Here is a 14880-nt window from a genome sequence, read left to right on the forward strand (position 1 = left end):
ATCCGGCATGCAGCCTGATAGTTTGCACCTCTTTATAGATGAATTAAGAGGATTTCATACAAAACCATAATACTAATGATGATGATGATGATGATCAGTGATGATGATGGTGATGGGGATGATGATGATGATGATGATAATAATAATAATAAGAGGAAGAAGAAGGATGATGATGATAATTATAATGATAATAATAATAATAACAACAATTATGATAATAATAATGATGATGATGATAATAACAACAACAGCAACAAGAAAATGGTAGCTATGTTTTTTAATTGTATCATGAGCATGATAAAAATGCCTGCCATGGGACTTGTGATTAGGTCTTTTTGGTTCAACGTTAATTGCAAGCTCAAATTGTTACTCATTCATAATGATATACATTTAAAGTCATATACTTAATTATCAAAAGCTATATTGTTTCGGCTAATGTAACAAACTATTATCCATTATAGTGGGATAATATTTAATTGTAGGCCTCCGATTATGACGGTCTTGACGGATGCTAAATAACTCAAGTGTATGGCATATGACATTGTTAAAACCAAGTATTCATTTCTGGACTAGTTGTGTTGAAAGATTCGTTTCTCAAAATTTAATTTATAAGTAATTTGCATCTTTTCATTTTGAAAATTCGAATCCCGGCAAATCGTTGTCATTGAGATGCTTCCAAAACCCCCAAACTTCACAATCCCTGGATCCCACAATTTTCCTTTTATTAAAAAACAAAACAATTATCCGCATTCCACATAACTGTAATTTTCACTTTCTTTCGCATTGAAATTGCACGATCCGATCAACATTACCTTTAAGTTTAAACAGATATTGTTGCTGTATTATGAAGATGGAGATAGATTGAAAGATAACATAAGTTTTTTTTTTCTTCTAGATTTCTGGAATTCCAAATATGAGACCAATGTGACGTCAAAATTGACCTGGGCGACGCGACATCAACACAGTGAATTTATACACTGCAAGCACTGTGCGTGTAGGCCTACTGTTTGCATACGTTCGCTACATGCCAAGCTAGCTGTATGTTACTGCACTGAACACACTAATTCGTGTAGACTGACCAGAGTCCACGAATTTCTTGCTACGAAATTTCGTGAGTATGAGTACTAAACATAATATATTTAAATGATATAATTATTAATTGTGATATGATATATGAATGCGAACTGTCATTAGCTCACCAATAAACAATGTATTTTTCAGTGAACCGTGTGCAGGACTGACGATGAACTTGGTTCAGTCCCATGTATTTACAACCGTGTGATGAATGATCACCTGCACGTTGACAAAAACTTTGACATGTTCGATTTAATTGCTTCAAAATATTGGATTATTATTCAGCTCCAAATGACCAGTTAAGACATTTGATTTCAATGAAATATTTGTAATATGAAATTTTTAATTAATCTTCTCCTTACTTAGTGAAGTTAGTCTGTGAATGAGTGAGAGTGAGTCAGTGCCGGTGGTGAGTGCTACTGCTGGTTTTACATCTTCAGTAGATCATTGGTGACTAACATAATTACTTTTATTATAATTAATGTTAGATCACCATCAAGACTTGGGCCCGGCTAAGCATTGACCATTGCAGAAAAACAAATTATTTTAAACTAGTCTTTATCTGACTTTGTTATATCAGTTAATTGTAAACTTTATAAAGGTAATTAAGCCAGTGTTTGGAATCTCCCCTCCCCTCCCTGTTGCATTGTGCAACCTTTTCACCGCATTCCAGCTGAAAATAATCCTTAGTGATATTTTTAAGTTTAAGTGAACTTAATAGTCTACTTAAGATCTGTATTTGAATTTGCTGTTTATCAATTATCATTTTTTAATTCTGTCTCTCCTTTTTTTAGAATCCTGATAAGCAATTTAGAAAGTGTTTCTATCATTGAGCAATTATACACAACCACAGAAACAGAAAGATGGAGAAATTCAGTTTTGGGGTGGACCCTATCACTTCACATGCTTGGAACCGTGACCGAACACGTAAGTTTACTATACTTATCTTTATCCATGAAATTTGATAGTAACTAAAACTTTTCTTTTCTTTCTTTCTTTCTTTTCTTTCTTTTATTTTATATAATACTTTGTTGGTTGTTTTTTTTTCTTTGTGTAATATTCTTTCAATTTCATGGTTCTTCTCTGCTCTCAAATCAGTTAATTAATTAATGAATATGGATAACAGTTAAACAAAATGTTATCGTTCTCTCTATACAATATCTTTGTTAGAAAGCCTTGTATATTTGACAGGTAGAAAACATAAATATGAGACCAATGTTACATCAAAATTGACCTCTGCGACATCATCACTGAATTTATATGCTGCATGCATGCAGTTATCGTTTATACAATATATGTCTTACAAGTCTGTTTGTTTGCTTTCTTGTTTTTTCTTCTACAGAAATAGCCATTTCTGCCAACAACAGTTTGGTTGACATCTATCAAAAGAGTGAGGAAGGATGGGAGAAAACACAAACCCTGAATGAGGTATGTATGCGCATGTTCATTTGGGTGGCAATATTTTTTAATAGATCTAATTCTGTTGCATCTAGAGAGTCTGAGATTTAAAAAATAAAACATTACCACGATCCATGTCGGCCTCTTTCTGGGGATGCTTTTAGTCTCAAATCTACATTCATATGTATTATCTATTCAAGCCTGCAGGTATGCCTTGCCTTACAAATCAGTTTTAAAGAAATGCTCTAAAATTTTAGATACTGGTACTACTGAAAATGTTTTGAATAAGATAGGATAAATTTGACGTTTTGCAAAAATGATGCTGTTTTCCAGCCTCCGTCACACTCATTTTTCAGATCTGTAAAGTAAAACACAATGTTGAAATGAAAATTAACTTCTCTTTATCTCTATCTAGCACACCCAGCGAGTGACCAGTGTTGACTGGGCACCCGAAAGCAACATGATTGTCACATGTGGATCCGTGAGTATAATACCCCTTTCGCATATATGTTGTAGGTAATCCCAATATTTGTTTGTACGTCATCTTGATCAACCTCTGACATTTTTATTTATTTATTTTTTTTTGGGGGGGGGGGGGGGAGGATGGGCTTCTTTGTTTGTGTTCATCTTGCTCATTATTTGAGAGATGTGTAGAAGAAACCACCAGAAACCAGCCTAAGTGGTTGAATATTTGCAACAAAAATGAGGGATAAACCATTATTATATCTTTAAGAGCTGTTTCTTCTCGTTGTTATTGTTTTTTGTTTGTTTATTTGATTAGGTTTTAAATTTTTGTGTTTTTGTAAGAACTGTTGCAGCAATACACACTGTATGAATATTTTGTGATTTTAATCCGTTTCAATTCTTTGCCGGGCTTGTATTTTACTATGCTAACTTTTATCCCATTGGATGGGTCAGTGAGGGGGGGGGGGGGTATAAAGCAAATAATTGCCAGAAACACTTATCTTTCATTTCAATGATACTGCAGGTCAACTTGGAAATATTGTGATTCAAACAATTATTTTTAAACTGGCCTGATTGAAAAACTAGTCTTTGTATCCTTATCGAAATACATTTTTGACTTTCCTAAACTTAAGAAGATAAACCGTTTAAAATTCTTCCTAGCTCCAGCCTCCATGACTTTCTCAGGCACTTTGCCCAATGACAAGTTTATACACTGAACGGGTGGGTTAACAGCTAGGACGCCGTGCACACACGTATACATTTTACTCAATGTCAGATAACAAGTGATTTTACAGAGGTGATGTCTTTTATTTCCATTCCAGGACCGTAATGCCTATGTATGGATTCAGAACGGCAATGATGAGTGGAAGCCCTCTCTTGTTATCCTGCGTATCAACCGAGCTGCCACCTGTGTACGCTGGTCACCATTGGGTGAGAAGATTTCGCCTCTTATGATTTTTTTAAAATAAATATTTACTTTATTCAGAGATATATAAGCTAGCCATAGAATAAATATATCCCAGTCTATCTTCCTTTGACAACATTTACGTAGCACATTTTAGCCCGTACAGGGTTTAAAATGAAGAAAAAATTACATTGATATATATATATATATATATATATATATATTATCATTTGTGTTATTTTTAATCCTTTCATGACAAAACTATAAAAACTTTGAAAATTTGATCACATCTGATTTGTGTTTACACCTTCCTGTTATGCATAAAATGGCATGATGCATGAAGTATATGCTCTTCTTCATTTACCACATACAGTGATTGAAGTATGTTTGCCAATGTTTTGCCCATGTTGAATTTTTACTATGGGTACTTTAGCAGCTGTCACTGTTAGATTAAACTTTCTGTATTCTATCTGCAGAAAACAAGTTTGCTGTTGGTAGCGGTTCCAGACTGATCTCCATCTGTTATTTTGATAAAGACCACGACTGGTAAGACAATTATTTCTCGTGTGCATTCATACTAGTAGAGACATTGAATCAAATAGACTCTAGGCTTGTATTACAATAAGCATGATCGTTTAGTGTATAATTGTCCATATGTCACATATGTTTATCTCAAGACATTTCCATTTTCCATCCATATGTGTATTTATAAGATTTAATGTGTTGATACTAATTGTGAATAAATACAAATATGTAAAATTTCTTCTAACACTAAAATTATTTTTAACATATAATTATACCTAAAACAACAAAAGAGCTAAAGGGAGAAAAAATCTTCGCTACCAAATTGAAATGTCTGAAAGAGAGAATCCCTTCATTGGTATTCAAACAGTTCTATAAAAATATATACCTCTTTCAAGATGTCGCCCTCACATCTTATTCCACTCTTTACATCTTGGGTAATTTGGCACATCGATGGCACATTGATTGAACAGCATGCATTGGCCCGGTAAGAATGATCATACATGAATTTTACATGTGAGGAGCACCTACATTGCGCAATAATATCATCTGCTCAGAGTCAGAAGGACGTTATCTCTTCTGTGTTCAAGTATGTGAAGTAACACCCTTCTGGCTCCAAACAGATGATGTGTCACAAATTTGTTGGGTTGTTTCAGGTCATCTCAGTCAAAATTTCTCCTCTTTTTCACCTTTCTGTCTCATTTCTTTTTATGTTTCATATCAATTGGATAAGGCTTTTATAAACTAACTAGCAGGACCCGCGGAAATCCGCGGGATTTTAGAGGGGGGGCGGGGGTGTAAATAGATATATAGAGAGTGTTTAAATTAAAACCACCAAGAACTTTATTTGCCATTCAGGCCATTTAAAAAATATACATGTTTAGCGTCCCCGCCCGCTTCCTTTTTGGGGGCCGCCTCCTATTTATTTATTTTTTGAAATTTTTTTGATTTTTTTTTTTTTGAAAGAAAATAAAACAGCGTCCTGTCCGCTTCCTTTTTGGGGGCCGCCTCCTATATTTATTTTTTTTTTTGAATTTTTTTTGAATTTTTTTTGAATTTTTTTTTTTTTTTGAATTTTTTTTATTTTTTGAAAGAAAAAAAAAATGAAAAAAAAAAAATTGTCGGCCGCCATCTTGAAAAATAGCCCGAATGTCATGGGAAAATGTACGGAGCGGCCATTTTGAAAGGAAAAAAAAAAAAAAAAGGGCCTCCTCCTTCCCATTTATCGAAAAAAACAGGATGCTAAACATGTTTTTTTTTAAATTTGGCCCTATATAAAAATTTAAAAAACGATCCAACTGTACCGGTAGTTATTCTTTAAGCTTTAAGTTCCGTAGTGTGGCGTACCGAATACGCAGAAATTAGGCTGCGTATTAATGGGAAAATAGTCCCTGCGTAGGTTATGCGTAGGCTGGCGTACAGGTTTGCTTATGGTTGCTTACTGTGTGGAAAGCTTTTACTGCTTTGTCGATCTGGCGTAGGGTAGCGTACTGCTGCGTAGTCATGTAGCATAGTGTTGCGTAAAAAGGCGTACTTTCTGCGTCAAGTTTCTACGCCGAAAGTACGCGAAAAAAAATTAAACATGTTGAATTGTTTTCGTTCATCTTGCGTACCCCTTTCCGTCCCTCAGCATATAGTAACGTAGGCCAGCGTAGTTGGTACGCAACACTATGCAACTCTACGTATTAACCCCACGCCAATTAGTGACCCGCAAGTGTCACAAATAAAGTATGAAAAAAATATGCTCATCTGACCCTAATTAAACACCTAAAACCCCCGAGCTTTCGGGGGTTTATGGCCCCTTGAAACCCGTGGACCCCACGCCTATATTATATATACACGCAACTCGCTGCGATCTGATCTCCCCCCCCCAACTTTGAAGAACGTAACCCTGAGCTTTTGGGGGTTTATGCTGGCCCCTTGAAACCCGTGGACCCCACGCCTATATTATATATACACTCAACTCAGGACCCGTGGAAATCCGCAGGATTCTAAAGGGGGGCGCAGGCAAAAAATTAAGTTTTTCATTTCGGGGGCTCCATTTCAAATTTTTGGGAAATTTTCGGGGGCTACTTTTTCAACTTTCGGGGGCTCTTTCTTCTGGGGCTCCTTTTTCATTAATTCATAAAAGGATAGGCCTACACTTTGTTGAGATTTGTTTAGTAGGCTATAAGGTTTCAGGCTTCCTACTTCATAATTGCCTATTTAAAAAAAAAAAAAAAAACATTTTTCTAGTTCAATAACTAAGTTTTCATGCATTGATTTGATGCAAGAACTGTAACATTATAAACCCTAGATTGTGATTATTTCCGACCATGAATTTCGATAATCATTTTTCAAAGTAAAATTTTCACAAGAAAATCAGACAGTCGTTTAAAAACGTAGACATTAGTAATACTTTTACTATTTCTAAGCTCAGGTTTCGTAAATCTATTCACAAAACTATATTGAAATCGCGGCAATAATGATGCAAACCAACAGATAACAATTTCAAAGTGTCAAATCAGCTCAGCTGAACTCACACACACTACAGCGTAACTCCATGAGCTCGAACACCGGCGCCGCAGGCGTCGGACGCCTGCAGTGCGCGGTGCTGGTGTTGAAGCTTCCTGCAAGCTCATGTCAACTCACACACACTGCACAGCAGCATTGCACTGTGTGTTGACTGAAGGCAGCTTGCGACTCAACTGTCAGTCTAATGGTTTTCTTGTAATAACTTTCCTTTAGAAAATGATGATCAAAATTTAGTATACATGTCCGTAATAATCACAAAATAAGCTTTGATTTCATACCTCCATTCACAAAAACTATATCAAAATCGCGGCAATCATGATGGAAATAGGTCTCTAAGTTTGGACGTCGACGGGATTGCTCGTCGTCTGTCGTGTGTCTATTTGATACGGATGTAATGTTGAATATGCATGAGGTATCTCTGTCGTCACGCATATCCTGCATTATGCATGTCGCGTCTGTTTTCGCCCTGGACGTCGACACGGAGGAGGACCTCGGGCGGAGTATAGCCAATTCGCTAGAGTAGACTCTCCCGCGGACGATGGCACCGGGCACGGGTACCCCGAGGGCAGGGTTCAGGAGGAGATAGCCGCACCAACTTGGGTCGGCGATCTCATTAAAAAACAATAGAATACAAAGGCTCGCCGAGACGTCGCGCCCCCCGCGGAGCCTTAGCGTATTACTTATATAGATGTTGTATGTCATTTTGGCGGCATTAACTAACATTTGTATCAACATATTAACTGACTTTATTTTTTTATTGGATTTGAAATATTTGTGGAGCATTAATTACCTATTTGCATATACCGGTAATATTTTTTCTTCTCTTCTCCTCTCATATTGCATGGACTAAAATTGGAAACTGTTTTCAGAGGATGCTCTTGTTTTTGGACCACAATATTGTGTTTGTTGGTGTAACTGTTCTACTCGTACAGGTCTTCATTATGTATTTGTCTTGGGCTGTAGAGGTTGATAGACATATACATATAGAGAGAGAGAGGGAGAGAAAGAGAGAGAGAGAGAGAGAGAGAGCGCTATACACTATATTTATCATTGTTGATAGAAAGTAACTTGTGCATTATGACATTGTGTTATACCATCAAACATTATGTTTATAAAAAGTAAAAAGGCTACCGGTATATATTTTCTCAAATTTTAATTGATAATGCACAAAATTGTTTCTTTATTTTTTCCTTCGTTTACTGAATTGAAATCCTACTAGTTTACTCTGAAATAAAAGTTAATGTTAATGCATTTATATTGCAATTTCAGGTGGGTGAGCAAGCACATCAAGAAGCCGATCCGTTCAACCATCACCACCGTTGATTGGCATCCCAACAACATTCTCCTGGCATGTGGCTCAACTGACTTCAAAGTCAGGTTAGTTTACCAGATGATGACGTATGATGGTTATGGTGAAGATAGTGATGATGATGATAAATGATGATGATGATGATTGGTGCATGGTGGTGATAATGGTGATGATGATGACGTTGACGATGGAAATGATGAAGATGATGATTATGATATGATGAAGATGAGTATGGTGATTATAGTGGTGATGATAATGGTGAGGGTGATGATGGTGATTATAATGGTGATGATGATGATGATGATGATGATGATGATGATATGGTGTGATGATGAAGTCAGTGGTGATAATGATGATGGTGATTATAATGATGGTGATTATAATGGTGATGATGATGATGACAATGATGATGATGATGGGTGTGATGATGAAGTCAGTTGTGATGATGATGATGATGATGATCTGCTGCTGCTGCTTGATGATGATGATGGTGATGATGGTGGACAGCAGTTATACAGTGCCATGTTTCTGCTTCAAAAAATTGTTCTGTAATCCAAAATTCTTGTTCAGATACGGCAAGGTAAACCGCCTCGGAAAAAAGCAACTTCAGATGAATGGCAACTGCATGCCACAAATCACTTACGTGTATTTACTGAGCTCTGTATCATAATTAAGATACAGAAATGCGAGAGTATCAACAGTGATTTGTGTTGTTTGATCATATCTGTTTTCTCATTTGCAACAACTAGTTCATGAATTAACTTTCCTGTTCTACTGGGTGAAAGCATTATGCAGAGCTTATGAAAGTGAATGCAGGAACAAAGATTTTATTGATCCTATCATTTAAATTTAAACAAAAATCATCTTCTTCTTTTCTAAACAGGGTGTTCTCTGCCTATGTGAAGGACGTAGAGGCGAAACCAAGCGGTAACGTGTGGGGCTCCAAGCTACCCCTCGGTGCATGCCTTATGGAGTTTGGAGGAAGTGGTATGTTGATGATAATAAATAACTTTGATTTTTAAATAGCACCATACCAGTTAAATTTATAGCCAACTAAATGCTTACATTCACTTGGTCAGCTCTCTGTCGATCTTCACCTACAAACTAACTCGGGCGCACTCCGGTTTGAGTCATGTCATTCCGGATTAAAAGTCGGTGCCCAGACAAAAATTAAATATCATATCTGATTGATACAGGACTGTAAAAACCTAATAAAAAAAACACACAAATATACACACTTACAGTATTTTATTAGCCCTGTCACTCGATTCAATCACAGTTCCGCAAGTTATATTGCATACTCTCCCCTCATATGGGTAGCATCCCATCTAAGTCACCTTGTACGGGAGCCGACATGCTAATCTAATCACATTGAAGTTAGCATTGATTGATCCTACCACTACCAGGTACCCTATTAACACCTGGGTGGAGAGGAGCAACGTAGATAAAATACCTTGCTCAGCCATGTTTGACATTAGTATATATGCCTTGCTCAAGAAGATAATTTGTTTATATTCCATGGGAACCTGCAATGTTTTGTGCTTAGTGTGTTTTGTTTGTATGTTGTTTTGCAGGTGGATGGGTCCACGGTGTGTCCTTTGATGCGACCGGTAACCGTCTGGCCTGGGTGAGCCACGACAGCACCATCAACATGGTGAATGCTTCGGCCAACTTTGCAGAGAGCCAAACTAAACTCAAGAATCTTCCCTGCCACAGCCTGCAGTGGGTGGGACCAGACAGTATTGTAGCTGGAGTAAGTGAAGAGGTTTTTGTTTTAGGATGATGATGGGGGTGGTGGTGGTGGTGGTGGTGGTGGTGGTGGCGGCGATGATGATGAATTGATGATGATGATGATGATGATGATGATGATGATGGAGGTGGTGGTGGTAGTTGAAGCTCAGATCAGGTTCTTGATTATAGATCAAGTAAATTATACCCTGGTGCACTAATTAAAAAAATTAAATAAATAACTTTCTTAAAGGTATTACAGAGTTTTGGTATGGGGTCATGAATTTGGTTCAAATTAACATATTGGAAGCATATGCGATCCTACAATATTCAGTGATCGTTGTCGCGGTTGAAATCGATCCTAAAAGTATGAAATTGTAAATAATAAACCCTTTATGTTGTATAGCTCCCTCTCAAGGTCAAGATATTAATTAAGACATAAAACAATGTTTCTTGACTAAAATCGACCAATTGGCTATTCCCCGTTTGGAAATTATATATCACAACTAAATATTCTGAGATTTTCATGGTCGGTGCTACCTTTGTATGGCCGTAAGCGCTATTTGAAATGTATCGAAATTTACCGGGAGCACCGGTAAATTTTGATATTTAATTTTTATCGAAAGCAGAAGTGTTTTAGGGGCTAAATTTTCTAGTGCTTATATTACATCCACAGGAGCATCCAAATATAATAAAATGGTAAAGAATCACTATCAAGCCAGTTTTCAAAATTTCCCAAAACTTTGTATTACCTTTAAGAGGTATGCATGGGATTTAAGTAACAAGTCATTTCTTCCAGTAATCACTCATGTAATGATTTTATCCATTTGCTTGCTTAAAGATGAAAATATGACAACATTCTAACTGTGTATGTTCTTCTTGTTGATTTTGTAGGGTCATGATTGCTGGCTGCTGCGATTCAGTGTTGATGACAGTAACAACCTCACCTTCGAGGGGAGAGTTGGCTTCTCCAGAAAGAGGACTGAAGAGAAAGTAACGTGAGTTTGACAAAGATAACTATATTCATTCCCTCTCTTGAAATATGCTACCTAAGTTTTCTTGAATTGACCTACCGATATACATTTTGAAGGGGGAAAACAATTTTAAAATATATATATATATATATATATATAAATCTGTGTTGAAGCAGAGCATACACATATGGATGTACTTTTATCACAGTTGTCTCTACAATTCCACATTTATAGCATTTTTTATGATGAAGCTATATGCAACAAACACAATTTTTCTAAAAGAACCTTAAAATATATAGAAAAACATATGTGTAAATTTAGAATGGACTGATCAAGCGTAAACCATGCACAATTTCTGTGGGTTGGTCAATGTAAACAAATAATTAGTGTTTTCAGTAAAGTTTCAGACCTTATTAATCAGAGGTACTGCCCTTTAGCAGTGCCCTTACATTGCTTTTGATATATCCTGATAGGCTATTTAGTTTGTTTTCTTCTATCTTCTGTCTCTTGTAGTGCCATGTCAATGTTTCAGAGCTTAGACAAGAGAGCCACAGTCGAAGACGATTCTAAGAAGACCTCAATACACCAAAACTCTATTGTGTAAGTAACTATCCAAGATACTTGTACTTATTCTTTTTTCTCTTTTAACTTTCCTATGTTTCCTGAAAGTATTGTGAAGGTTTGTAGCCCATACCCATTATGTAGCCGTTCAGTCACTGAAAATTTGTACTACTGTGTTCACTTTTGTCATGAAAAGTTTAATCAGTATTAAAAAGAAAGTGGGGAATCCCCTAAGGTGAGCATGCTAGGTGGCGCTAGACTTCAAGCTTACACTGCAATATAGCATATAATGGTGTTTGGGCAGTTTTTTGTGGGAGGAGGGGGGGGGGGGGGGGGGGCTCATGAGTTTTAATATACAGGCTTATAACCCTTTCTTTTTGGTGGTGGGGGTGTCTTGTTTTGTTTTTTTTCCTTTATGTTCCCTCAACAGAACATATCTTGACAAAATGCCCATCATCTCAATTATGGATAGCTTTGCATTTTATCCCCATTGAAAACAAATAAGAAAATAGATGCCGCTTATAAGTATCGACTTGCATGGTGATGTGAATATACAGTAGGCTTGCAGTTGCACCATGTAAGAGAGGGTGTAACCGCAAGCCCAAGCCTACTGTATAAAAAAGACCATGTTGAATAAGAAAATGTTGAATAATTAAGCTAAACTATACAACTTTTTTCATCCTTCCCCATGGACAGCCAACTCCTCATCCACACAGGAGGCAGGGAGGCCGTCACCAAACTCTCCTCCGTCGGTGCTGACGGACTGCTGGTCGTCTGGAACCAGCACTCTCTCCAAGCTAGCATAGGGGGCAGCACATTCGACATGCTCGCTGAAACCATCAATCAAGTTAACATAGCATCTCAAGAGTAATCTACATGACTGCCTCGGTTATCTGAAAGTTTTCTTTCAGTTCCTTTGACATGAAAATGCTCTTGGGATAAAAAGAAAACAAAGGAAATGATTTTGTAATTTGAAGCTATGCTAAGTTTGGAAAAAAACAAATATTTCCTTTGTGACATTGATTTCCTGTGTATTTTGTGAGCTTATGAAAGCTGTATTCAATTTGCTTGCTTCGAGGTCTTCACAGGTATTCATCTGGCTATAGGTTGTGCATCTCTGAACATTTATTGTATGTCTTCCACTTATTTGGCTTTAAATTTGATCAGCCCGAAAATCATGTTAACGGCAGATATTGGACTATTCAATGTAAAAACTTATTATCAAAACTTTGATAAGATTTTGTCATAATTTGTATACATACTTACCCATATTTAAACTACATTGAATGGCTGAAAGTATTCAGGTGTACAGGGTCTGCATGTTTCAATTTTGTTTTGTATGTTTTAGAATTATTTAAACAGCTTTTGAAACCATCGTAACTCCATTTGTTTTCTTTTCTGTACTAAGAAATATTTTAAATGTTTGAGTTGTTCCTAGCAAAATAAAATTGACAATATTTATTCAAAATGGACACTCCTGTTGAAGTAAAAAGAAGAACAAAACAATCACTTTCATGCATATGTTTTAATTCCAGATTCACCTCGGAGCATAGATTCAAATTATCCATGTAAAATGAATGGATTAGTGTAGGGAATTTCTATGAGGGTAGAGAGTTATGTATTTATTTCTTTGAGACCACATTCTTGCCTGCTTTTATATGATTTTGTTTTTCAACAGTACCGACACTTTTCGCCAGTCCAAATTATGTGTATAACAGATACATTCTGCTTCTTGTACTTGTATATATGCTAGGATGTAAGATAGATGTAGGGCCTTACCGCTATGTTTTTCTGTGTATATTGATATTGAAAAAGTTTCTAGGAGCAGAAAAACAATTTTAATGGTATTTCCGAGTTAGCAATTATGAAATGAATTTAAAACACTGGATTTGTATTCATTAAATCAAACTTTGTTATATTTCATGACTTTCTATTAAATGCAATAAGAAATGTTATTCATCTGCCAACATGAACACACAGGTTTAGATTAATTTGTGATTGCAACATGAATTGTATAATTTAGCTGGACTGGTACATGAATGATTTAATTTAGGCCCTTGCAACCAGACACAAGTTTCCTCTCCAGTTATAAAGACCTTTTCCTTGTTTCTGATATCTTATTACTTTTTGTATGTACATTGTATCAAGTTACTGCTTACAGTTGACCAGGATATACCAACTGCACTTCAAGTATGTAGATGAGTAAGGGTGCTTGCATCCATCCTGTTTGTCTCCTTTTCAAACAGGATGTATAATCAAGGAAGATGAAATTGAATATATAGAGATATGTAGCAATTACTGAATTAATAATATTGCCCTTATAATATACATGTATCTATGTGAAGAGAGTATATATTGATAGAAATTGGAACAAAGTTTGATGTGTTAAAAGAGTTGATTTTACTTTGGACACTTATATTCTTCATCGCAGTTATAAACAAAAAACATGGGTGCTCATTTTACAAGAACAAATAGTATCTATTCATTATACAATGCAGATATGTGAAATTTTCTTTTTTTTTTGTTTAAAGGCAGAAAGAAATTTGAATTATTTGTGGGATAGTTAAAAGATAAGATGGTGATAAAGGTTGAATGTTATGTTTTCAGTATTTGGATCTGTGGCAGGGTTTTGGGTAATTAGATACGAACTTTTTTTAATAGTTGAACCACATTGTTATATATAACTGGCTGGAAATAAGATATGTTGCTGCTGTTTGTTACTGTACTGTAAATATGTTATTGATAATGGGAGTACTGAGAAATGTTTTGATATCGGTGATATTAGAATAACTTTATTTCATGACTAAATTTTTTTTAAAGTAAATAGGGCACTTTTAAATATCATCTGTTAATAGCCAAAAAATTACTTTAATTTAGAGTGAACCCCCTTCTGGCTCTTAGCAGACTATATGTAATGCAAGCTTAAAGGTAAAGACCAGTTATGGTCATGCGATTGCATTGTGAAAGAAACGTTGTGGAATCGATCCGAAAAGGTTGATCATCTAGCATCTAGCAAGGTTCTGGAATCATCAAAATGATAAGAAATTTGGCCCATTCTTCGTAAAGTTACAAGCACTATACACAGAAAGATGTATATGGGACTACCCTATATCTCTCACAGACCAAGAGAGAAACAAATTTACCAAATATATGAATTAGTAGGTGGTTTCCCGGCAAATTTTTTATCATCATGTATTAGTCAAAACATATTCTTTCACATGATTGGTAATGAGAGCTTCCATTTCATTTTTTGAAATTGGGGCGTTTCCAATACTGGTCTTTACCTTTAATTAGTGGTTTGAAAATCGAGGGTAGAGTACTTTATAGCATATGGCAATCAAACAATTAATTTTAATGCCAAACACATTCTGAAATATATTTAGATAAATGCACATATGCAAATATGATTCATTGCATGAATTCTACTCTTA

General features: G+C 35.8%; 1 protein-coding gene across 1 annotated transcript; it reads left to right on the forward strand.

Annotated features, from left to right (window-relative positions):
* Window positions 1-1027: 1027 nt before the first annotated feature.
* Window positions 1028-13142, forward strand: LOC581455 (actin-related protein 2/3 complex subunit 1A-A). The gene is made up of 12 exons (XM_011676863.2): window positions 1028-1111; window positions 1869-2001; window positions 2417-2502; window positions 2888-2953; window positions 3759-3867; window positions 4318-4387; window positions 8147-8254; window positions 9070-9173; window positions 9761-9939; window positions 10809-10912; window positions 11402-11488; window positions 12146-13142. The coding sequence occupies exons 2-12, from the start codon at window positions 1938-1940 to the stop codon at window positions 12318-12320; spliced, it is 1152 nt and encodes a 383-aa protein (XP_011675165.2). The 5' UTR covers window positions 1028-1111; window positions 1869-1937; the 3' UTR covers window positions 12321-13142.
* Window positions 13143-14880: the final 1738 nt, after the last annotated feature.

This window comes from Strongylocentrotus purpuratus, unplaced genomic scaffold (assembly GCF_000002235.5).
Source record: "Strongylocentrotus purpuratus isolate Spur 01 unplaced genomic scaffold, Spur_5.0 spur5_scaffold_14, whole genome shotgun sequence".
NCBI classification, from domain to species: domain Eukaryota; kingdom Metazoa; phylum Echinodermata; class Echinoidea; order Camarodonta; family Strongylocentrotidae; genus Strongylocentrotus; species Strongylocentrotus purpuratus.

Bases quoted from the DNA above. Each gene is read 5' to 3' on its own strand.
- LOC581455 (XM_011676863.2), top strand. From the start codon at position 1,938: ATGGAGAAATTCAGTTTTGGGGTGGACCCTATCACTTCACATGCTTGG. The intron at 2,954-3,758 runs GTGAGTATAATA...TTTCCATTCCAG, and splicing joins TGATTGTCACATGTGGATCC to GACCGTAATGCCTATGTATG. The intron at 3,868-4,317 runs GTGAGAAGATTT...TTCTATCTGCAG, and splicing joins TGTACGCTGGTCACCATTGG to AAAACAAGTTTGCTGTTGGT.